The following is a 24853-nucleotide window of genomic DNA, read 5'->3' on the forward strand; positions in this document are numbered from 1 at the left end:
CCACTACATAATGCAGGTTGGGGGGGGTGGTTTCCCTTCCCATTTGACTATTTCATTCATTTATACATACAATGAATATTATTCTTTACATCTGTTATGAAATCACTACAGGTATGCAATAGTCTAGTCAACAGCTGGGACAGTTGGTTGGTGTACTTCTGTGTACGGACCTCTCTGATACTCTGGGACTCGTGTCTACAGTGACAGGAACAAGGCTATGACAACTCAGGGACAATCACGGGCACTTCTACCATATTAGTACTATTAACTTGGAACATGTTGACAGATTCGTAATACTACTAATTGTCTGCAGTTAAATGCATCTAGTACTCTTCATTGTTGTAAGTAGTCATTCTCATTCAACACCTATCCCCCAAAGGGCACTGGCTTTGTGAGTTTTTAAGGGTCTGGCCAGTTATTGTGCGAATGCTCTGACCATTGGTATCGTTGACATTGTCATATGTACGGGTTGTGCTGCATTCCGGTGACTAGGTTTGGCTCCTTTTCACATGGCCAAGATGGGACATTTTCGGAACACACCAGGTTTTACAAGCCGATACATACCCACGGTCAGTACAATGGATAGAACTTTACTTATTTGTCTACATAAAAGCCTATTGTTGTAGCGGTTTATTTGCTTATTCCGTTTTTTGTAAAATTTAGGTATTGTAGATACTGCAATAATTATTTTCTGCTACTATTACATAACATATGGGACATACTTATGTCATACAATCCCAGGACATTTGCCATTTGAAATGTCTTTTGTCAGGACACAACTGTTCACCGATGGACTATCCCTCGCAAAGCGGGACAGATGACAACCCTACTGTGGACACCAGATTGTTTGGGCCAACACATAGCCACGGTCACTGCAGGTTTAGAACAGTCATTTGTTTCCTAGCTGTAAGCCTTATACCTTTGGCACTTTTGTTGTTTGCCTGTTTCTTGTATGAATTACGTTTATTCTGTCCTGACATGACCGCTTTAGGCAACTGTTACATGTAGTATGGTGCATAGTTATTCCCTACGGTCAGAAGACATTTGGCATTGTACCATTGTTGGTCAGGTCACACCTACACACACATTAATTGTCCCTCACACAGTGGATCAGGGGTATCCTGTTTACATCAATGCCTTCATCACTGTTATACCATGTGCCACTATGTGAATGTGTGCAATATATTCTCCCGCTTATTAGTTTTGGGACACGTGCGTCACAGGCAGGTGTTTGATCCTGGGTAGTAGGTTATGCATGACCACTTAGGGCTGGACAGCGTTGTGCACCTCTAATGCACATTCCAACTTATGTCCAGATATCTACTGGAGTGGACTTCGTGTCTTCCATGCTAATGTTTACACAGGTTACATATCCCGTGAGGGATATCCAAAAATTGGACCGATCCACAACAAAAGAAATAACAAACATCTTTTTGGCATTACGAAAATGTGCTGGGGGGTTTACATGCAAGGGATACATAGTGTGCAATATTGCAACTGCCTAGGGTGACACTACCTACTACATATGCTTACTGGTCACTATGTGTAGCTGTGTCTGCACCAAACCAGTAGGCCAAGTATGGCTGGATTTGGTGGACGTTCAGGTATGGGAGCGGGTTGTGTGATGTGGAGGGGATGCTGGGTAGTCCATTATGCATACAGCTGTGTTGCATTTGTTATGGCCAGTTCCATCAGGACCAATCTGTGGGTATGTGCCGGTGACGTGTCTATACATTTGTCTCGCACATTTCAATATCCATATGTTTGTGGGATTGTGTTCTACAGTATGGCCTGTCTGCTGTATTGCAGCTGTTTATACATGTGTTTGTGTTTCTTTCAGCTTCACCTGCTGCTCCCTCATACACCTCCACATACAACACAGTATCGCCTTGGAGGATTGTACCATTACCCACCCCCCCCCCCACACACACACACAGATTCCTCACACCCCATACATCACTGCTTTGGTTGTTGGCCCATGACATGGCCAGAGTAACACATTGAATACCCTACATGTGTCAGGTACCTGTATGGTTGTGTGGACTACCCTGCCATGTTTGCTTTCCACATGCTATACCTCACACACATAGGTACACGCCCATACTTAACTTTCATTACATGGTTGGTATACCCGGGTGCTACCTGTTCAGCTGTGACACATCCTGACAAGTTCGGCTTGTACCGCTGATTTCCGGAATTTGGCAGCCTGTTCTACTCATTGGTAGGATTCCACCTTTTCCTATGTCCAGGATGGGATATATTCCGTACACATATCTGACTGTACTGGACAACACGTCCCCACAGTCGACAGTATGGATAATACTGTTCCTTTCAGCCTACATGTTTCCTTATTGTTGTAGTTGTTTATATGCTCCTTCTGTTTCGTTTACATGCTTATTCTATTTTCTATCACATTTGGTATGTGAAATATGGACATACCATTTGTATGTGACTATTACATGCCTTGTGGGATATGATTCGGACATATGGTCACTAGATATCTACATTTATTGTGTATTTTGTTATGGACACATCTGCCCAGCTGTGTACCCTCCCTCACATTATGGGTCAGCTGGTGACCCTCATCATTGGGCTGGACGTACCTACTGGTGGCTCGCTAACAAATGATGCATTTCACTTCCACTTGGTATAGCTATCTACACTGCGTTGGACTACGGCCACACGGTCTTCCATGTCATTTGTTCGCGGGATAGGGACCCATTATTCCCTATGGTGCATTTGTGTTTGCTTCTTCATTTTGTGTTCGCAGGAACTTTCTTGCATGCTTTGCATACGTTTCAGTATCCACGGGCACTGACAGATGTGATTACTATCTTGCAACTTGTTATATGCAAGCATTTTAGGTTGCACGTCGACAGCTGCCATTTCCATGCCTCCGTGCGGCACTTCAACACGCCCTATGCACTCATGCTCCTTTCCTGTGCATGTGGCTGTGGTGGCAGTGCACCTTCATTAATATGCATTTGGCACTACTGCGCCATCTTCACGTCGCACTGTCGGTGCAAGCCTACCGCCATCCTTGCGCTGAGCTTCATGAATCCCGGGGCATGATTAGAAAGTGTTTATGTCTATAATGGCTAAAGGAATGGCAAATGTGATGCCATAATTGATAGATATGGATTAATGCTTGTTTGTGGAGGGGAGGGAAACATTTGACAACATTAATAGAACATTGATGATCCAGAGAAAAGCTGAATGTAAGAAAATACTACTGTTGTTGTTGGGTCTTGATGCAGAGAAAGCATTTGACAGAGTAAGGTGGGAGTTTATGAGCAGGGCAATGGAAGCATTTCCATTCCCTGATAAAATTATAAGGTTGATTAGGAGGATATATGAGGGATCAGAGGCAAAATCAAAGTTGGAGGGTTCTGCTGTGATAACTTGTGTCTGAACAGAGGAACCAGCAAGTGTCCACTTTCCCTGTTGTTATTTGCACTTTATTTAAAACCATTGGCAAAGAAAATAAGAGAATTAAAAATTCAAAGATATAATTGTCATGTTAATCAAGAAAAGATGTCTCTATTTGTAGATGATATTATTTTATACCTGATAAAACCAGAAAAGCATATTTCAGTGTTGTGGAGCATTTTGAGGAAGTTTCAGATCTTTTCAGGATACAAAATTATTGAAGCTAAAACAAAGGCAATAGCTGTAAATTATATACCCATACACAAATTGGTTCAGCAATATCCATATTTATAGGGACATGATAAAATGAAGTACTTAGGGTTATAGATTAAAAAGGATTCTGGTGTGGCAGCTAAGGATATATGAGAAGTGACTAAACAAAAGATAATACAAAAACTGAGAAAATGGAAGCTCTGTTATATAGATATGGATAACATGATACAAGCAGTTAAACTTGTTTAGTCCCTTTAGTTTTATACACAGGTCAAGCATATTTGTATCAACCAGGGAGAAATTGTAGATAGCAATTAATACAGAGCTAAAGGATTTTATTTGGGAGGGGAAGACAGCAAGAGACAAGTGGGATAAACTGATTCTTCCAATTGAAGAATGTGTTTTGGGATTCCCGAGTTGAAGGGGTATTTTGAAGCTACATAGTTAAGGCTCTTATACATAGCACAAGCAAAAACCTATAATTCAAAGTAGAAAGTGATGATGAAGAAATAGGGGGGAAGGTCAAAAATATGGAGAGTCTGAGATTTGATTTTGGATACAATTCCTTAAGAAGAATAACAACAACCATACAGAATATTATATTTATGAAGTAGCAGAAAGTATTCTAAGAACGAACTAAGACAACATGAGAATAGAGTAAGGAGATTCTGCCAATAGGGTTGATTGCAATTAGAGATACATACATAGGCAAGAGGGGGTAGAATTTATTGGAGAAAATTGGCAAAAGAACCAAGGTATTGGGAGCAAATAATTAGAAAGGGAAAGGTAATAGAATGGGAAGACGCAAATAATTTACTTGGACTACAGGCTTGGGATTGCCATCCCTATGAAAGATAGATATCAGAGTATAGGCAAAGAGAAAGAAGTAAGGAGGTGTCCTAAGTGTAAGACCAGAACTGTTAGAGTTTTTTAGTAGAATCTAAAACACTGGCTGCTGTTATAAAAGGAATAATTAGTACAGTATGCAAAACATTGCATGATAACTATAAGAATCAAACAGAAGAGGTTAGAAAGGAAAGGGAAGATAGATTGGATAAGCAATTCACAAAGAAACAACGGCGGATATATTTATATTTCCCAAATATGCAACCAAGTCTTGTAGATTTCAGATTTTTGCTTGGAAGTGTTTCCATAGGTACTGTTATACCCCAAGTAGACTGCAACCAATTTTTCATCAGGTAGACAGCAAATGTTGGAGGTGTGATGGGGAATAAAGAGGTAACTGGGAATATATTTCCCAGGAGTGGAATGACTTTCCAGACTTTAAAATTTCCCTACAGACTGCTGTGTCAGAGATACTGGGTTAACAAATTGGCATAAGTAAGGAAATTGTTTTAGCCATGATACAGAATCAGAATTGATGATCCAGAGAGAAGCTGAATGCAAGAAAATTCCACTGTTGCTTAATCCAATCATGGTGGCTGACAAAAAAGTAGTTATTAGAAAATGGAAACTGAAGTCTAAACCAACTTTACTAGTAGGGAATATAGTAACAGAGATAGGATCTTCAGAAAAGGGTAGAAACAAATTACGTAGGAAAAATGGGAATTGTGGGAAAAGTCCATACAGATGAGGAATGAGGCTTAAAGGAAGGTAGGATCTGAATGAGCTATAATGTTTGACTGACAATGAGTGGATAGATTATAAGTGATGTATAATGTTTGCAAATAAAATCATGTTAATATGGTTTGTGATGTATATTTTGCAATGAAAATTATGTCAGTATGGTTTGATTTCATTTATATAAATGTATGATTGCCTATCTCATACACAATAATTTAATAAAGACCAAAATACTATAGATTGTGTAACAGTGACAATAAAGTGAGTCTTGAAATGTATAACATTTATTGGAGTGGGGAGACTATCAAAGTCAAGTGCTGATGACCTAGAGAAATTCATAACATTTCTTGCATGAAACGCAGGATGGAAGAATAATAGTGGCTGGGGACTTAAATTTACCAGAAATAGACTGGAATAATACTGATTCAACAACACACTGGAATAATACTGATTCAACAACATTAGTAAGGAAATTATTTACAATGTACGTTCAGGAACAACAGTTACTTCAGATTGTAAAAGAAGCATAGCAGGGAACAGAACATACTAGACTTTATTTGTGTCCCTAAAGATGTTACTTTTACTTCATGATCATGGGGTTATAAAGGTTAATTTATTACTAGATTATTCTTCCAAACTCAACTCTAACGAACGTCTAGAATATTAATGACAGATTATATAGCAGCAGAACAGTCACTTTGTAAAACTAATTGGAGATGGATTCAGGGGAAAAACTGGAGAAGGAATGTGGAAAGTTTTTTAAAAGAGAAATTGTTTGAATGGAAAAAAATAATTAAAAGAAATGTTCAGCATCAAGGTCTAAAGACACAACTTCAGGAGGTTATATTTCCATAATAACAAGCTACTTGATTAAGATGGGAGACAAAAATATAAGAAATGGAAAAGAGATCAAACTATTACTTTGAAAATTGAAATAAGCTGGAAAGACAAATTAAACATAGTGCGAGACAAGATTAAGAAAAAAATTGAAGAAAATTTGCATAAAGATATTGAGCATAATAGGAAACCATTTTATAGCTGCATAAGATATGGTAGACGTAAGACATACAAATTGATAAACTGTGCATATATTATAACATTTATTCTTGGACAGAACAGATTATAGATATATTTACAAAATCTTATGTGAAGCAGTCTGACTCCACAGAGAGGGTGATAAATTGTCCTAGGGACATCCTAAGAAACTGAAATCAAATTAGATTATTTTGCAAAAGAACTACACACACACACACTGGATCCAAACAAAGCACAGGGAGGAGACATAATTAGTAATAATAACCTGACAACACTTTGGCATGAACTTACAGTACCATTATATTTGTTGTTTACTAAGCCGTACAAATATGGGAAGATTCGTCAAGACTGGAGACATGCACTTGTTAAACCTGTCTTTAAAGTAAAGGGGTGCAGGACAAACCCAGAGTCATGCAAACCCTTGAGTTTACTTTCATGTTGTGGAAAAGTAATGGAGAAAGTTATATTGGTTAAACTATTGTCAGAAATGCAAATGTTGGGAATTGAATCCATTTATCAGCATGCAGATGTTGAAAATGGATTTATTACTCCCTGTAACATGATGTTCTATAACAATATAATAACAGCTATTAATGAAAAAATTGTGCTTTGATGCAGTTTATGTTGACATAACTTCACCACTTGATGGAGTCATACACAAAACACTGATCAATATATTAGAACAACTAGGTATTGATGTACTCTTGATAAGATGGATAGCTGCTTGGCTTACAAATAGGACATGGCAAGTATCACGCAGCAGTTGGACAGGTGAAATTCAAGGTTACAGTGAGGGTGTCCCACAGATCCATACGTGTTTAGATTGCATCTTTCAGATCTTTTTCATCTGTGGTGTTCTAAAGTCTGCATGCAGATGATTTGAAAATGAGTAACCTGATTACATGTGTTACATATAGGGTATGCTTGCAAAAGAACTTGCCTAAATTGACCATTTGGGCACAGGAAATAATATGCTGATAAGTACATCAAAAACTAAGCATATGAGATTAGGGAGTTATAAATTGAATGGTAAATATTTAATACAGCACACAGGGATTGAAATTGTATATTCAGTTAAGGACCTAGATATATGGGTAGATCCAGCTTTGAGTTTTTCTTATCCTATCAATCAATTGGTTAATGATAGTTGTAGAACTATAGACCATATAAAAAGATTTATAAAGCATAGGAAGTCAGAAATGGTGAAGTCATTGTTTGTTAGTTTCATTAGACCAAAACTTGGGTATGGAATAACAATATGGAAACCGTATAAGAAAACAAGCACAAATAAACTGGAAAGAGTACGGTGAAAATATACTGAGGTCATCTATGGATGTGGAAATTTAAGTTATTATGAAAGACTAAAATATCTGAACTTGTACAGTGTCTCATATAGGTATTTAAAAGGAGACCTTATTCAGGTATATAGGGCATTTACACACAGTTACCTCTGACAATGTTTGGGATTATCAAAAAGTAGTAGAGAATCATCAGACAACCTATGTAGAACATTCTGTAGAAATGAGAAGTGTACTAACTGGTTCTCTGAGACAGTAGTGGATGCATGGAATAGACTATCAAATTACATTAAATCAAGGCCTAGTTAAGATATTTTTAAGAATAGCCTAGACAATTGGGAACAACTGTTTCGGTATATTGGCAGGTTAAAACGGCAATGTTAAGTTGTCAAACTCGCCTTCATTCTTGCTGGATGGGTTCGGAGCCGATCCTCGGCTCTGACTCAGCACTTACTAAGCTCGAGAACTCATTTTACCAGCTCGAGGCAACCCTATATCCCATGATGCAAGGCGTGACTACCTCAGATCTAGTTTGCCACTTCGCGAAGAGGTCTCCTTTTTACCAGCTCAGGTAAGTTTTCAAAATCTTTGAGAGATTAGTCAGAGTTAGTTCCCCTTTTTTCTATTAGACCTTTATTGGGTATATTTTTGATACTTTAGGTTATCTCCTACCCTATATTCCCTCATTTATGTTAGGAATTTTTTTTTGGCCCTCAGGCCTTAATCCTCCCCCTCAGTTAATTCCAGTCAAGTTGTGTGTGTGGCTTTTTGGGGGTTAACTGTGAGTGTTGTATGTTTGTCTGTGTTTGTTAGACATTAGTATGTCTAAAGAGGTAAAGGTCTCAGGCTTCAAGAAGTGTGACTCGTGCTGTCAGAAAATGTCTCTGACAGACGGTCACACTTCTTGTGTGTATTGCCTGGGGCCTTTACACCTGCAGGACTCCTGTGCCATTTGTCATTCTTTTAGCCAGAGAGTCCTGCAGGAACGAAGAAACAAATTAATTCTTCGTGGCTTGCTCAAGCCAGAGGGTTCTCCGACCAAGGCTGGGTTGGTTAAACCCTCTAAGACATCCAAAGCCCAGTCTTCAGTTTCTAAGCCTTCGGCTATGGCTCCGACTCCTTTGGAGTCGAGATCGGCTCCGGCTGGAGCCGATCTTTCTACCTCGGACATTGTTGTGTTGGTTCCATCCGGCTCCGACACGCAAATACCCATTACTTTGTCGGCTCCGGCCGGAGCCGACGTTTCTGTGTCCAGTATTGGAGCTGATAAGTCTTCGGCTCCATCGGGAGCTGATAAGTCTTCGGCTCCATCGGGAGCCGAAGGGTCATCGGCTCCGATGGCTCCATCCAGGAAGAGATCTCGGTCTCCTTCCTTGGAGTCTATTCGTTCGGCACCGGGGTCTCCTCTTTTGTCAGAGCGGAGCCATCGGAGCCGATCTTCAAGATCTTCCAGGCTATCAGACCACGATTTAGAGAGGGTGGTAAGCAGACTGTTGAAGTCACAGGCACTAGCCCAAATGCTCCATAGCCCGTCTCAACAGACGTCTGCTATTTCTCATCCCCCTGAACTTCCTCCTCCGACTCTCCTTCAGAGTTCGGAGCCGGAGCTTCTCGTAACGGTGACCATGGGTGCGCCGGAGCCGATACTTCCCCTTTCGGCTCCGACGTCTTCGGCTCAGATCTCCTCCATGGGTCCTTCCTTGGAGGGATCCGGTCATCGGGTCTCCCTTGTCGGCTCCGAGGGGGCGAGTGGCATCGGACCCTTGTCCGACCCTGCTCTCCCTCTCGGAGCTTCGGCATTGGTGAGCTCGGCACCGACGTCGGCCTCGGAGCCTTCTCTCTCGGCGGGGCCGGGGATTCCTGTTTCCTCGGAGCGGGACTCTTCTGGCCTCCCCGGGAGGGGAGCCTTCGAGGTGATGAGGAGTGTCCTAGCCCCCGAGCTAGGCCAACGGTCTATTCCTTTAGCTCCTCCATCTTCGGTGCCTGTTGATGTCTCTTGCCAGTCTCTTGCTCCTGGACCCAGAGATCCATCGCCCCAGGTTTCCCCATTGGGAAGAACTTCCTCTTCCGAGGTTTCTCCTGATCCTGCAGCAGAACCCCCATGTAAGAGGACATGTAAGAGGAAGCACACAGACTCCCCTGAGTCTACTACATCGGATACTGACTTAGATGAGTCGGAGGGCTCCCTATGGTCCCCCTCTGAGGATGTCTCCTTTTCAGACATCCTGGAACTCCTTAAGCAGAGGGGGAACTGGCCCTCCGTTAACCCCTCCAGGGATGAGTCAGTATACCTGGAGGCTTTTGGATCTCAACCCTCCACCTCCTGGGTGTCTCCGCCTTTTGACCCACTCATGAAAGTAGTGGCTCAGAAGGCGTGGGCAGCTCTGGATTCTGTTGAACCAGTTCCTAGGAGGCCCTCCAAATTCATTACAGCCCCAGCAGACCAACAGTTTCTTTCCAAAGGCGTCCCTGTTGATGCTATGGTGGTGGTGGTGGCCACCAAGAAGGAACTTGCTGATCCTTCTGTGCTTGTCCATCCTCCTAATAAGGATTCTAGGACCATGGATAGGTACGGTAAGCGGATGTTTTCTTCAGCGACCTTTGCTATGCGTTCGCTGAACTACCTTTGTCACTTTACCAGACTTCAGAGAGACATTCTCAACGAACTAGGTGAAGTGGTTAAGGATCCGTTGGCAGCTGGGGCTCGGGAAAAGATGGCCTCACAGCTAGGAATCCTCAATTCTTTGACTAACTCCTCCATGCGGCTCATTTCTTATGCAGCCGATGGGGTGAGTAGGGCCGCAGGCACAGGGGTGGCACTTAGGCATCAGGCTTGGATGCGGCTTTGTAATTTTGCAGACCCTTTTAAGGCGCCCTTCACCAATACCCCCTTTGATGGTTTGGCTTTGTTCGGGCCTCAGGTGAAGGATACATTGACCAGGTGTGAGGAAGACAGCAAGACCCTTTCTGCCGTAGGAGTCCATTTCTCCACCCCTTCAAGACCCTATCCAAAAGGTCAGAAGGGAGGGAAAATGTGGTTCCGTAAATCTCAAGGAGTCACGCTGGACACTCGTAGTCAATTTACCCCCAGAGGCAGAGGGGGTAATAATAATAGGCGCCGCCCTAGGGGCAGAGGGGGTCCGCAGAATCAGGGTAGCAGGGAGACTCTTCCTGATAAACCCTTCCAGTATCCCTGAGGTGTTGCCTGGCTGCCCACCCTTGGAGGCAGTTGGGGGAAGATTGTCGCTGTACCCAATAGCCTGGCGTTCCCTCTCTCAAGACAAATGGGTACTGTCGATCATATCCGAGGGTTACAAGATCCCGTTCAAGAGGTATCCCGTTCCTCATCATTCCCTTCCAGATGTCTCGCCCGGTCTAAGGGAATTGGCAAAACAGGAGGTATCAAAACTCCTTGCAAAAAGAGCAATCCAAATAGTGCCAGCAGACCAGGTAGGATCCGGCATCTACTCAAGATTCTTTTTGGTCCCCAAAAGGATGGGAGATTGGAGACCAATTTTAGACCTCAGCAAACTAAACAGGTTTGTCAAAAAGGCAAGGTTCCGGATGGTCACGCTTCAGTCCATTCTACCCTTTTTGGGCAAGGACAACTGGATGTGCTCAATAGACCTTCAGGATGCGTACTATCATATAAAGATTCACAGGTGCTCCAGAAGGTTTCTCCACTTTTGGCTGGGGTCCAGTCATTTTCAATTCAGAGCCCTGCCCTTTGGACTCACTACAGCCCCCAGAGTGTTTACCAAATGCATGGCAGTGGTTACGGCTCATCTGAGATGTCAAGGATTCCAGGTGTTTCCGTATCTAGACGACTGGCTCCTCTCTGCCACCACCAGGCATCAACTCCTCCAGGCCAGAGACTACACTCTGCAAACCTGCGAGCAATTGGGGATTTCTATAAACTTAAAAAAATCTTCTCTGTCGCCTTGTCAATCTATTGTCTTTATAGGCACAGAATTAAACACTATCAGCATGTCAGCCAGACTCACAGAAAACAGAATTCTGGATATTCAGAAGTATGTTCAAGTCATACTACTCAGAAAGAAGATCAAAGCCAAATTTGCCCTGAAAGTTCTGGGTCTTATGGCTGCGGCCATTGTTCTACTGCCATTAGCCCGCTTCCACATGCGTCTTCTACAGTGGATGTTGTTCGCTCAATGGTCATTCCAGCAGCTCCCCATGAGTCACGAGATTGTTGTCACGCAGTCGTGCAAGAGTCATCTAACCTGGTGGATGTCTTCTCCGCTACTCCACCAGGGCCGACTGTTTGTTCCCCCAGTTCTGGTTGCCACAGTCACATCGGATGCCTCTCTGATCGGGTGGGGGGGGCATTATCAGGGCAGGATGGTCCATGGGACTTGGCAACCCATAGAATACCATCTGCATATAAATGTCCTAGAGATGAGAGCAGTGCTTTTAACGTTGCAAGCCCTCAGCGACTTTCTTCCCTTAGGGACTATTGCAGTTCATAGGTTCATAGGTTCATAGGTTCATACTAGGCTATCTGCCCGAGGGCATTTACAAGCCTAGCCCATAGTTTTGTGGCTTACGCCACCCCTTTAGTATGGGGAACTATACCCATTATTTTGCTGTGCCTCTGTTGAGCAGTGACACTGAGGTAATCCCTGGGGTATATCTGCGATCTCCCATCCATTGGTCAAGATTTATCTTGAACAAGGCCAGCGAGGTGCTCTGCCTCACATATACCGGGATTTTATTCCACAGCATAGGGAGTCTTTGGGTGATGAATCTATCCCTCCAGCACGTCCTATTAATAGCCGTGTTGAGGTTTAAGTCTCCGCCCTTGTGACTCTGACAGATCTAGATTTTTGAGGTGAAGCATATTCATCAAATCTGGGTTTGACATGGCCTTGTATGTTAGGCAAAGGTCACCTCTGAGCAAGTGGCGACTGAATAGAGCTGGAGTTCTTTCAGTCGGGCAGCATAGGACAGATGTTTGAGACCCTTTATCCTTTTGGTGAGGAACTTTTGTGGCCTCTCCAGCTGCTGCAAGTGTCGGGTCAGATACATTCCGAATGGGGCATTGTACTCAATCATTGGTCTGATGAGTGATGAGTATAGGGAGACTATGACCTCCCTTGATCTAGATGAGAATCCCTTCATGATAAGGTGGGCAATGTAGAAGGTCTTCCTAACTACTTTAGCTACATGGGTGCCGAATGACAGACTACTATCAACCTGGGTCCCCAGGTCCCTGATAACTTCTTCTGTGCTCAGTGGATTGCCACCTATTTGGTAGCTAGGGGTAACCTTGTTTTTTCCGAAGGGTATGACTATGCATTTTTTGGCATTTAACTTTAGGCCATGGCTCTGGCACCAGTTATCCGTTTCTGTGAGACCCTTCTGAAGGATATCTGTGTCAGATGTGTTTTCTACTATGGCACCCAGTTTGCAGTCATCTGCAAACTTTGTCAGCCATAACCCTCCTGTGTTCAGTCGGACAACATGTCTGTAGTCTGGTATATCAACAAGCAGGGCGGGACCAGGTCCTACCCACTTTGTCGAGAAGCTCTCAGACTTTGGCAATGGGCAATCTCCTCTCATCAGTTTCTGATAGCAATGCATATCCCCAGGAGATCCAACCTCTTAGCGGACAGACTGAGCAGAGCTATTCTCATGCCGCATGAGTGGTCTCTCAAGCAATCGGTAGTGGACAAAATTTTCCAGAAGTGGGGCTTCCCTTCCTGCGACCTTTTTGCTACACCCCAAAACAGCAAATGCCCGGACTTCTTCACCCTCTTTCCTCTACCAGGCCATTCCCCGAGAGACTCTCTAACCCAGGATTGGCCCCGGGGACTTCTGTACGCTTTTCCCCCATTTCCACTGATACCACAAGTTATTCAGAAAGCTACCATATTGAGAGCCAAGTTGATCCTCATTGCCCCTTACTGGCCTCGACAAATTTGGTTTCCGTCCCTGCATCGTCATCTTCTGGCCCAGCCTTGGCACCTGGACCCAGTTCCAGATCTTCTGACCCACCAGTCGGGTCAACCGCACCGGGCCATTCATTCTCTCAACCTCACTGCTTGGTTGCTCCACTTCCTTCCTTAGCCAGGCTTCCTATGATCTCTAACCCCGTTAGGAACATCATAGTAGCTTCTCTTAAGACTTCCACTAGAAAGATTTATACCAGTAAGTGGAAACATTTTTCTTTCTGGGCAGAGGCTAAACACATAGATCCCTTTACTGCCCCACTGCATTCAGTTTTGGACTTCTTGGCAGAGATTTTTCAATCAGGGTCTTCCTCGTCTACAGTTAAAGTCCAGTTGGCAGCAATCTCCAATTTTCACGTTGGTTTGGCGGATCAAAGCATAATGTCACACAAGCTTTGCAAAGCCTTTCTGAGAGGTATATTTCTCCTGAAACCTCCAATCAGAGATCCTCCTCCTCAATGGGATTTGAACTTAATGCTGGCATCCTTGATTCTACCCCCCTTCGAACCGGCTGCTACATGCTCCTTAAAGTTTCTTTCCTGGAAAACAATTTTCTTGGTTGCTGTTACTTCAGCTAGAAGGGTTTCTGAACTTTAAGCCCTCTGTGTCCGTTCCCCTTACTTGACTTTTCACAAAGATAGGGTATCCTTAAGAACTAATCCATCTTTATTGCCAAAAGTTGCTTCCCAGACGAATCTTAACCAATCTATTGACTTGCCAGTTTTTTCCCTAATTATTCAGACAAAGCTGAACAAAAACTCCATTGCTTAGACATCCATCATCAGCTCAGATATTATTTGGACAGAACTAAACAATTCAGAAAATCTGATCAACTATTCCTTTCTTATGCAGAGAACAGAAAAGGTCTCCCAGTCTCTAAAGTGACCTTATCCAGATGGCTGTCTTCTATTATTTCTCATGTTTATCATCTTAGAGGCAAACAACTATCCTCAAAACCAAAAGCACATTCTACCAGAAGCCTTTCCACATCCTCAGCTTTTCAGGATAGGCTACCTATTGATACTATTTGTGCAGCAGCCACTTGGGCCACTCCTGACACCTTTGTCTCTCATTACAAATTGGACTTGGCCTCCAGGGACAGAGCTAGGTTTGGTTCTACAGTTCTCAAGAGTCTGTTCCATTGAGCCACCCAGGATAGAGGTGCTAGGGACGCGGTCCCATCCAGCAAGAATGAAGGCAAGTTTGACAACTTAACATTAAGAAGTTATGTACATACCATAACGTTCCACGTTAGTTGTCTTCTCTCGCCTTTTTTCTTGCATCCCTCCCTCCTTCCCCCTGGCATGGATGGATCTTGAGATTGTACCTTCCCTTGTTGGAGGTTTTGTAACTCTTTCCAAGAGTTCTAAGTAGGAAGAGTCATATTCTTAGTGGCTATTGCCTTAGTTTCTCCTACAGTTAGTATTCTTCTTCCTGGGGAAGAAGTGTGTTCGCAGGGTTTTCTTCTAGCTACCAAACGAGATCTGAGGTAGTCATGCCTTGCATCATGGGATATAGGGTTGCCTCGAGCTGGTAAAATGAGTTCTCGAGCTTAGCAAGTGCCGAGTCGGAGCCGAGGATCAGCTCCGAACCCATCCAGCAAGAAAGAAGGCGAGAGAAAACAACTAACATGGAACGTTATGGTATGTACATAACTTCTTATTATTTACCATGCTTGAAAGATTTGTATGTGTAAGCGCATGTATGTATGTGGAATGATTTGTTCAAATTTACTAACATGTAAGAATAAAAACAAAGGGTTTATAATTTTATTGTAAATCATACCACTTAAATAAATGTTCATAATATCAAGAGCCTTATGACTTATGAAAACTCACAGTGCCAATACAAAGACTGCATGTGTAGTGAAGCAGTCAAATAGTCACATATCTATCTTGTATACTGTACAAATCCATATCAAAGATATAATGCATAACTAAGATTATTTTTGTACAGGTCTAGCAACCTTGTCAGGAGCATATTGCATACAAATAATTCCTGGTGTTTTCCCAGTGATTCATGCTCCATGAAAATACTGGTGGGTCTCAAAAGTAAAGTAGAGCAAGAATTAAAGTGAATGTGATGCTTAGGTGTCACTAAGATATAATTAGAGCCAACAGAATGGGTGAATTGTATTGTTATTGTTGTGAAAAAAATAATATTTGCATTTGAATTCATTCTCAAGATTCAAACTAAGCAATTACAAGAAAGCTTTATCAACTGCTCACTCATTGAGGAAGTGATTTCAAGAATTCAGAATGTTATATTTCACTACTAGATACTACCCAGGTTTCTATAATACAATGCTAGGTGAAACAAGTTTCAAATTGTATATGTTAAGTGCACCATTAGAAAGGTACACATTCTTTTGTCTTCTGCTTCAGAATTTCATCCACAGCAGAAGTATTACAAAGAATTGCTGTTCATGTAGCTGAAGGTTTAGAAGGTGCTTTAAGCATAGGTGATTATCTGTTATTCTAGGCTAAAATACAAGAAGGGCATAACAAAAGACAAATTGAGCTGTTAAATAGATTAAAGCATACTTTTAAGATAAAAGCAGCAAATACAAAAATAAGAGTGATTAGTCTCAACAATATGGTCCATAGTCTAATATCAGAGGAGCTGAAACCTGATCCGAAAAGCTGTGCATTTTTTCTAATACCAAATCTGTGAGATAATCTGTTATTACAGAAGCTTCTACAAATGATGCAATATCTTGCAAAGTTTGTTCTTGATATGTATAAGATAACTATACATATGAAAAAGTTGTTAGTGCAAGAAATAGCCTAGAAATTGAGCTAAGATCAATGAAGGTAGCATGAAATGTTCATAAAACCAGCTATAAATGTTCCAGTGTTAAAATTCTTTGAAACAAGTAAGCTAGTTGTGTCACAAGTAGCTACCAGTTAGAGTGGTGTAGGAGTAATGATCCTACAGCAGAGCAGGCCATTTGTCTGTGGGTAAAACAAATTTACAGATATACATCAGAAATATGTCTAAATGTAAAAACTACGTCTTGGCAATACAGAATGGATATGAGAAATTCCATAAATATGTGTATGGTAAGGAGGTTCATGTATGAAAAGGCCACACATTCTTGCACAGCATATTTAAAAAGTCATTCTGCAGAAACCTCTGCAGTTGCAGAAGATACTCCATAATCTACATATCTATTACATGAATGTGAACTAGAGAACAGGCATGGAGTTTTGCAGCACATATATGCTGAGTTCAGTGTCTTTACAAGAGATGCATGAAGAGCTGATTGAAAAACAAGATTTTTTTGTGGTAATTCTTCAGTTGCTAGTAGCTAAATAAAAGTAAAAGGCTTTCAGAAATATACTGCTACTGACTTAGAAATGCAGTTCTTGAAAGATGTTACAATGAAATCCTGGACAAAACAAAACTTATTACTTTAGAAAGAGGTACAGTTTCCTTTTTCTTTTAAGGTAGGTTATTTCCAGGCCTTGATGTGCAAAGCTGGCAAAACAATAGATCCCCATCAAATGAAAAGACAAATGTTTCACAGGATACATAAATCATATCTGTGAAAGGTATAATGTGAAGAAAGAGTAAGAAATATAACATATTTGTCAGGCTTGAACTGAAAAAATAGTAGTAGAGAGGGGTGTCATACACAATGCTTACAATAAAAATAATTTAAAGGAAGCATACACCGTAGTGGATAGTCCATGGATATAAGTGGGCACACATTTATTCTAGTTCAAAGAATATAAGTATCTCTGGATTGTTATCCCAAGTTCCCTGAAATAATCAAATTGACAGAACAAATACCAGTCTAATCAAGGCATTAAAGTCTTTAGTCTTGAAATGTGATACCTAGTATTGTATCTGACAGTAGTCTGAAATACAAAAGTCAAGAATTCCAAAAATATGAGCATGAGTGAAAAATTCAGACATTTAACCTCCAATTTATATCATTTGCCACCCAATGGGCAAATGGAAAAAGCTATTAAACTGTGAAAAAATATCATGAGAAAGAGGTGAGGCAAAGGCTTTGAGAATTATCATCCTGTTATATTTTAGAGGTTCTACCTCACATAAACGAAACACCAAAACACCGACAACGCAATCACCGAAACCACATAACCGACAGTACAAAAACACGAAATCCCACATGCCCGACAACGAAATAACCGATGGTACACAAACACGAAACCTCATACACTTCACACACCACAATCAACAAACAAAACACATTCCCCGTCCAAAAAACACATACACAACACAAGCACACCAAAATCCCTACAAACCCACACTAAACCTCACATACACAACTACCTACAACCCTAACCCAAACCCTAACCCTAAGGTCCGTCACTACCGACACTTACCTGACCTGCTCCCTAACCCTAACTCACTTATCCGCCCCTAACCCAAACACAATCACTACCAGACACTTACCTGACCCGCTCCCTAACCCTAACTCACTTATCCGCCCTAACCCAAACACAATCACTACCGCACACTTACCTGACCCGCTCCCTAACCCTAACTCACTTAACCCACCCCTATCCACACTTACCTTACTCGCACCCTAACATCCGTCACTACCGCATACTTACACAGCCTTTTCCCATTTCGGCATCCTCGGCATCGGTGCTTTCATCCGTCGGGTCGGTCTTCTGCTTGTCGATCTTCTAGGTCCCGTCGCGTCGGTCTTCTGTGCTGTCGATCTTCTGGGCCTCGCGATTTCCCTGTCGATGTTCCGGCGTGTCGTTGAAGTAAGGTAGAACCATTTTAGAATATAAGAATATTGTGGTGTAAGCCTGTAAGGTCTCATTCACCCAGCAGAGCAGTTGTTAACTGTCAGAAGGTTCAGTAGAACATTACCTACTTTATCTATATTACTGATGCCTGAAAAGTCAAAGTAAGAAATCATTGGGAGAAATCAGCAGAGACAGAAACATTAATAGCATAGAAACTTAAGATTATTAGAATTACAGGTTGAAGTCAAATTAAGAATACAAAAGTCATGTGAAAGTTCACAGTCTAAAGTTGAAGTAATTTTCTTCATCTGTGAAGAAGACAGAAGAATGCCCAGAAAGAATCATACATTTGTATAAGGCAGACAGATTGAAACTGTTATTCCAGGAAGAATAGCAACCAGAAGTATTAGAACCAGTCCTGTTGCAGAAAATAGAGACTGTCAGAAATGTAATAGTTAGGGGTTGCAGAGAGATGCTCCTGATGTTGTATCAAAGCTACATTCTAGAAAGAAGTGTCCCAAAAAGAGCAGATGCCCTGAGTAAATAGTCCTGTTAAGTATGACAAATATGGAAGACCTTTAAAGAGACCAGACTGATACATGGGCTGTTCAGGAGATAAAAATTACACAAAGGACTGAAAAGTTTTATGCATTCATTAAAATGCATATGAATATATGAAAACAAGTTTTATTTGTGTTAAAGTGTTCACAAGTTTAATATGGAGTTCAGGTTCATATGGAACATATAGTCATCATCATCATCTTCTTTCGGCTGTTCCTGTTAGGGGTCGCCACAGCGGATCACCTGTTTCCATTTCTTCCTGTCCTCTGCATCTTGCTCTGTCACACCAACCACCTGCATGTCCTCTCTCACCACATCCATAAACCTTATCTTAGGCTTTCCTCTTTTCCTGTTACCTGGTAGCTTCATCCTTAGCATCTTTTTCCCAATATACTCTGCATCTCTTCTCAGCACATGTCCAAACCAACATAATCTTGTCTCTCTGGCTTTGTCTCCAAACCTTCCAACCTGGGCTGACCCTCTAATATACTTATTCCTAATCCTGTCCACCCTCGTCATAGCCAGTGCAAATCTTAACATCTTTAACTCTGCCACATCCAGCTCAAACTCCTGCCTTTTTGCCAGTGCCACTGTCTCCAACCCATATAACATAGCTGGCCTCACTACCCTCTTGTACACCTTCCCTTTCACACTTACAGGTACTCGTCTGTTACAAATCACTCCTGACACTCTTCTCCACCCACACCATCCTGCCTGTACTCTCTTCTTTGCCTCTCTTCCACACTCACTGTTGCTCTGAACTATTGACCCCAAGTATTTAAACTCATCCATCTTCGCCACCTCTACTCCTTGCATCCTCACCATTCCTCTATCCTCCCACTCATTCAAACACATATATTCTGTCTTAGTCCTGCTGACCTTCATTCCTCTTCTCTCTAGAGCATATGTCAATCTCTCCAGGGTCTCCTCCACCTGTTCCCTACTCTCACTACAGATCACAATGTCATCTGCAAACATCATAGTCCATGGGGACTCCTGTCTGATCTCGTCTGTCAACCTGTCCATCACCATTGCAAATAAGAAAGGGCTCAGAGCTGATCCTTGATGTAACCCCACCTCCACCTTAAACGCATCTGTCACTCCCACCGCAGACCTCACCGCTGTCACACTACCCTGGTACATATCCTATACCACTCTTACGTACTTCTCTGACACTCCTGACTTCCTCATACAATACCACAACTCCTCTCTAGGCACCCTGTCATATGCTTTCTCCAAGTCTACAAAAACACAATGTAACTCCTTCTGACATTCTCTGTACTTCTCCATCAACACTCTCAGAGATAACATCGCATCTGTAGTGCTCTTTTCCACCATGAAACCATACTGCTGTTAACTAATCATCACATCCCTTCTTAACCTAGCTTTCACTACTCTTTCCCATAACTTCATGCTGTGACTGATCAATTGAATCCCTCTGTAGTTACTACAGTTCTGCACATCACCCTTATTCTTAAAAATCGGTACCAAAACACTTTTTCTCCATTCCTCAGGCATCCTCTCACTTTCAAAGATTTCATTAAACAATCTGGTTAAAAACTCCACTGACATTTCAGCTAAACAACTCCATGCTTCCACAGGTATGTCATCAGGGCCAACAGCCTTTCCATTCTTCATTCTCTTCATAGCTATCCTTACTTCCTCCTTGCTAATCCATGGTACTTCATGATTCACTATCCCTACATCATCCAACCTTCTCTCCCTCTCATTCTCTTCATTCATCAACTCCTCAAGGTACTCTTTCCATCTCCTCAACACACTCTCCTCACTTGTGGGTATGTTTCCCTCATTATCCTTTATCACCTTTACCTGCTGCACATCTTTCATAGCTCGGTCCCTCTGTCTAGCCAATTGGTACAGGTCCTTTTCTCCCTCCTTAGTGTCCAACCTTTCATACAGCTCTTCATATGCCTTATCCTTAGCCTTTGCCACCTCTCTCTTTGCCATGCACCTCATCTCCTTATACTCCTGTCTACTTTCTTCATCTCTCTGACAATCCCACTTCTTCTTTGCCATCCTCTTTGCCTGTATACTCTTCTGTACTTCCTCATTCCACCACCATGTCTCCTTGTCGTCCTTCCTCTGTCCCGATGTGATACCAAGCACCTTTCTAGCCATATCCCTTACTAGCTCTGCTGTAGTTACCCAGCTATTTGGTAACTCTTCACTGCCACCCAGTGCCTGTCTTAACTCATCCCTGAACTCCACCTCATAATTACCCTTTTTCAATTTCCACCATTTGATCCTTGGTGCTGCCCTCACACTCATCCTCCTCTTCTTGATCACCAACGTCATCCTACAAAACACCATCCTATGCTGCCTAACTACACTTTCTCCGGCCACCACTTTACAGTCTCCAATCTCCTTCAGACTGGCCCTCCTACATAAGTATAGTATTTATGTTAATAAGACAGCTATGGTGATTTACATTTCATGCAGTACACAGCTTCTAGAAAAGCATCAGTTTGACTATACACCTTAGTAAGGCTAGACATCTGCAGTGCTCCTGTTTTATTTACTGGCTACCTGGACACTGCATGTATTGCAAAAAAGTCTAAGAATGTATGCTTATCTTGTAAGCTGTATATTTTGATGAGAGTGGTGCTTTGGGGCAGTGGGAATGATTGCTAATTGATGGTGTGCTGTTAGTGAGATGTTTCTTTGAGGTTTGTTTACTAATACTAAATCTAAGTGTATGACCCCCTAGCAGTATGTACTGGTCTGCTAGGACATACAGTTTTTGTAAAATTATACTTTAAAAACAAATATACAGATGAACGAAAGGTTGAGATTGAACTTGCTTTCAAGGAGAATATTTTTGTCAGGGATTACTAATAAAACTCATAAATATAGTAAAATGTGATAAAACGTTGCTGCTAAAACTCATTATAAATATAGTAAGATGTTATAAAAAGTAAACTTTATGTATATGGTTTTGGGATACCCAATAAAAGCTACAAGTCAAAATGTACTTTTGCTTGAACCAGCCATAATATCTGAAAGGTCTTATAATTCTTTTAATGGGTGTAATTCCCCACCATACATGGAGTGAATCTTTCTACACAGCTGTTGTAAACAGTCAGCTCCAGGGTTGTTGCACAGTAGGAGAAAGAGGAAGTTCTCCAGCAACCCTCTGGATTTGGGTAAGATTCAATAAAATGGCCAAAAAATATAATTCACATATGTAGGTGTTAGCCATTTTATTTGTACCTCTATGTATTGCTTCATTAGACAGTTAAAATACAAATACCTTTGAACAAGTATTCAAGTCAAAATTTAAGTTCTCCACAAGGCTGAAACTGTCCAGAAATGTTTTCTTCCTGCTTGCCCGAGGCATGTAAGGTATTTATTTTCTTTATTTTGCCTTCAGCAAATCAGACGTGCAGAGTAACTGTTGAAGGAGCCTATCAAGATATGTTATGTACCCCATCTGAGGATGCTGCAAGGTCTGACTCCAGGGAAAACTTCTGCTTTTATATGGATCCAAAGTTGCAGACCAAGATGGAGGTTAATGTGGCTGATTTCTGGACGGTACTGCAGGTAAATGTTTGGAAATACAGAAGGTAGGAAGGCAAATGCTAACCACAATTACAGGTACATGTATGTAATTATACACATTCAGCACAAGTTGTCCCCTAAAAGAAGATGCCCAATTCGGACCAATATTTATTCTCATACAGCATATCAAAATCTGACAAACTTGTGTTAATTGTGGATAGGATTATGGATTTTGGTTTTCTAATGTGTGGTTCACTAAATAACAACATATAGAGGATGGCTGGTTAAAAGCTCCTCTACAGAGATTGTGGAGAACTTGTTTTCTTTACAACATGCTTTGCATTCGTACAGCTGTTTATACTGAGGCAAGGGGCTTCAAAGGGTCTTATGTGCAAAAACTTTTAAGCATGTACTTCAGGTTAATGGATACTTGTATTAGTTACATTTAGAAGTGTATTGGTAAACTTCAGAACTGTACAGTATCATAATATATTTTGCATAATAGTTAATTCTTGGAATTCTGAGAAAGAATGTACACACCTGTGATTGATAAATGCATAATGGGGTAGGTGAGGTTTCTGCAATGACTATTGATTAAAAATACATTTGGCTACATCCACTGTGGGTGGCGGTGAGGCAGAATCACCCAAGTTGTTCAAACCTAATATAGTCATCTCCAATGTCTCTGCATGTTAGGGAATGTAGAACCCATGAGAGTCCCATCTGGACTTAAAAAGTAGCTTCTCAGGCATGAGCAACAGCATTGTTTGATCTAGCATTTATTTAAGAATCAGTCTTTGCATGACAAAAATGCCACCACCTTAAAATACTGTCACCTTAAAATATTCCATTTACCAGAGCTTGTATGAAGTCGGAGCTGGTATGTAGAAATGAGTAGCAAAATATATAACTGTTTGTTGGCAGACCATATGAAACTCTAATGCTCCATATTCAAGGACACTATGGGAAAAATGTAACATGGGTAAGCAGTTACTAAATGAAGTCAACAGTATAATTCCTGTTATACAGTATGAAAGATGTCATGGTGTAGTTACACAGACACTTTGATGAATCTGCATTTTAGAACTTCTGTGTGTTACAGACATTCTAGAATATTTATAGGTAGTCTGTAAATCATCAATATTACATGCACAGACAGCTAAATGTATGTTTAGATATGGATGAGGAGATAGTTGTAGGGCGGTTGTGTGAGGAGAGGAGTTTTGTACCTTCTCAGCTTGAATAATGAGAGATGCTAGGCCTCTGAAGGGCAGTGTATCTGGTGGCAGTGAGGAGAAGTGTGGTACATGGCTTGGAGTTTGTATTGAGGAACAATGAGAAGCCAGGAGGAGGGGCACAAGGTTAAGTAGACAAGACTGGATTTATTTTCATTGGTGAAAGAAAAGACAACACGTAGAGCAGTATTTGTACTGCTAAGGCATGTCTCCTAGGTGATGGCAGATGACTTTCATGACCGAGTATTGTTGTGCTAGCAATAGTAGTAAGCATGTTTGATCTGTATTCTGTTATAAATATCTACCTCTGAGTGTTGTGCAGTGATGGTGAGGAATACTGCATTGCACAATACTTCTTGTGAGAATGAATGTGAAGCTATTCTAGCTAAAAGAATCATCGAGCAGTACAACATCTCTTGTCTGTGCCATTGCATGCTTAACTTGTTCATTAGTGTCTGTTGGCAGAAAGGCACTGTTCATTAGTGTCTGTAAGCAGAAATGTACTGCAAACAGAATGGCTTATGCTGTGTCAGTATGCGGAGCAAAGAAATATCAGCTGTGCTGCACTTAAAGAAGACTGGAAGAAGATGCTTTTGACAGAGGTGTACTCTGGACTGGATGTTCATATCACTACTAGTAGCCTTCATGGGGGAGTCAAAATATTTTGGGTCTAGGATGATTCCAATAAAAACTTAGACCTGATAAATCTTGATGTGATTTATGAATGCAGTATAATGGGGATATTTGGTGTATGTGCTAAATACATTTCACTCTAGAACATTGTTTGCTACTGTTTTATGATTATTTACCTGTGGTGATGCATGAGCAGACTTATTTGCATATCAGTTATTGTTATTGCATATCGATCCCTACATATGGCACAGTGCTCATCAGTAGAATAAATGCATGGCTATAGAGTTATGGCTGCACATGAATGCATGACATGTACCTTAGGAATTTGGCTGTACACTTGTGCATTAGCGTCTGGTACAAGTCGACTTTCTTATTTGCCTTCATTAGGGTATGCATATTGAAAAAGAAACTAAATGTTACATATATAGTTCCTCTCAAGAGCAAGCACTAGGCACTAAACTTAAACAACCTGATGGAAATATAGGCTTTTTTGGGAACTATTTCTTTGTACCTAGAAGAAAAGAATAATTAGTACAATGCATTGATCCCTTCCAGGTTTACTCTACATTTTTCACCATAAACTGTTCTTCCCTTCCTTACAAATCTAGTAATTCTAGTGATGCCTGCAATACCCAGGATAACATCTG

The 24853-nt window shown here is 41.4% G+C and overlaps 1 protein-coding gene across 1 annotated transcript in view; it reads left to right on the forward strand.

Annotated features, from left to right (window-relative positions):
* PLA2G4F (phospholipase A2 group IVF) overlaps positions 1–24853 on the forward strand; it is a 1189208-nt gene that overhangs the window by 623289 nt on the left and 541066 nt on the right. Inside the window, exon 8 of the mRNA XM_044074012.1 lies at positions 22211–22380. Within this exon, the coding sequence (XP_043929947.1) occupies positions 22211–22380 (170 nt within the window). The remainder of the gene's footprint in view (positions 1–22210; positions 22381–24853) is intronic.

Source organism: Protopterus annectens, chromosome 6.part0, assembly GCF_019279795.1.
Source record: "Protopterus annectens isolate FY-2018-M chromosome 6.part0, PAN1.0, whole genome shotgun sequence".
NCBI classification, from domain to species: domain Eukaryota; kingdom Metazoa; phylum Chordata; order Ceratodontiformes; family Protopteridae; genus Protopterus; species Protopterus annectens.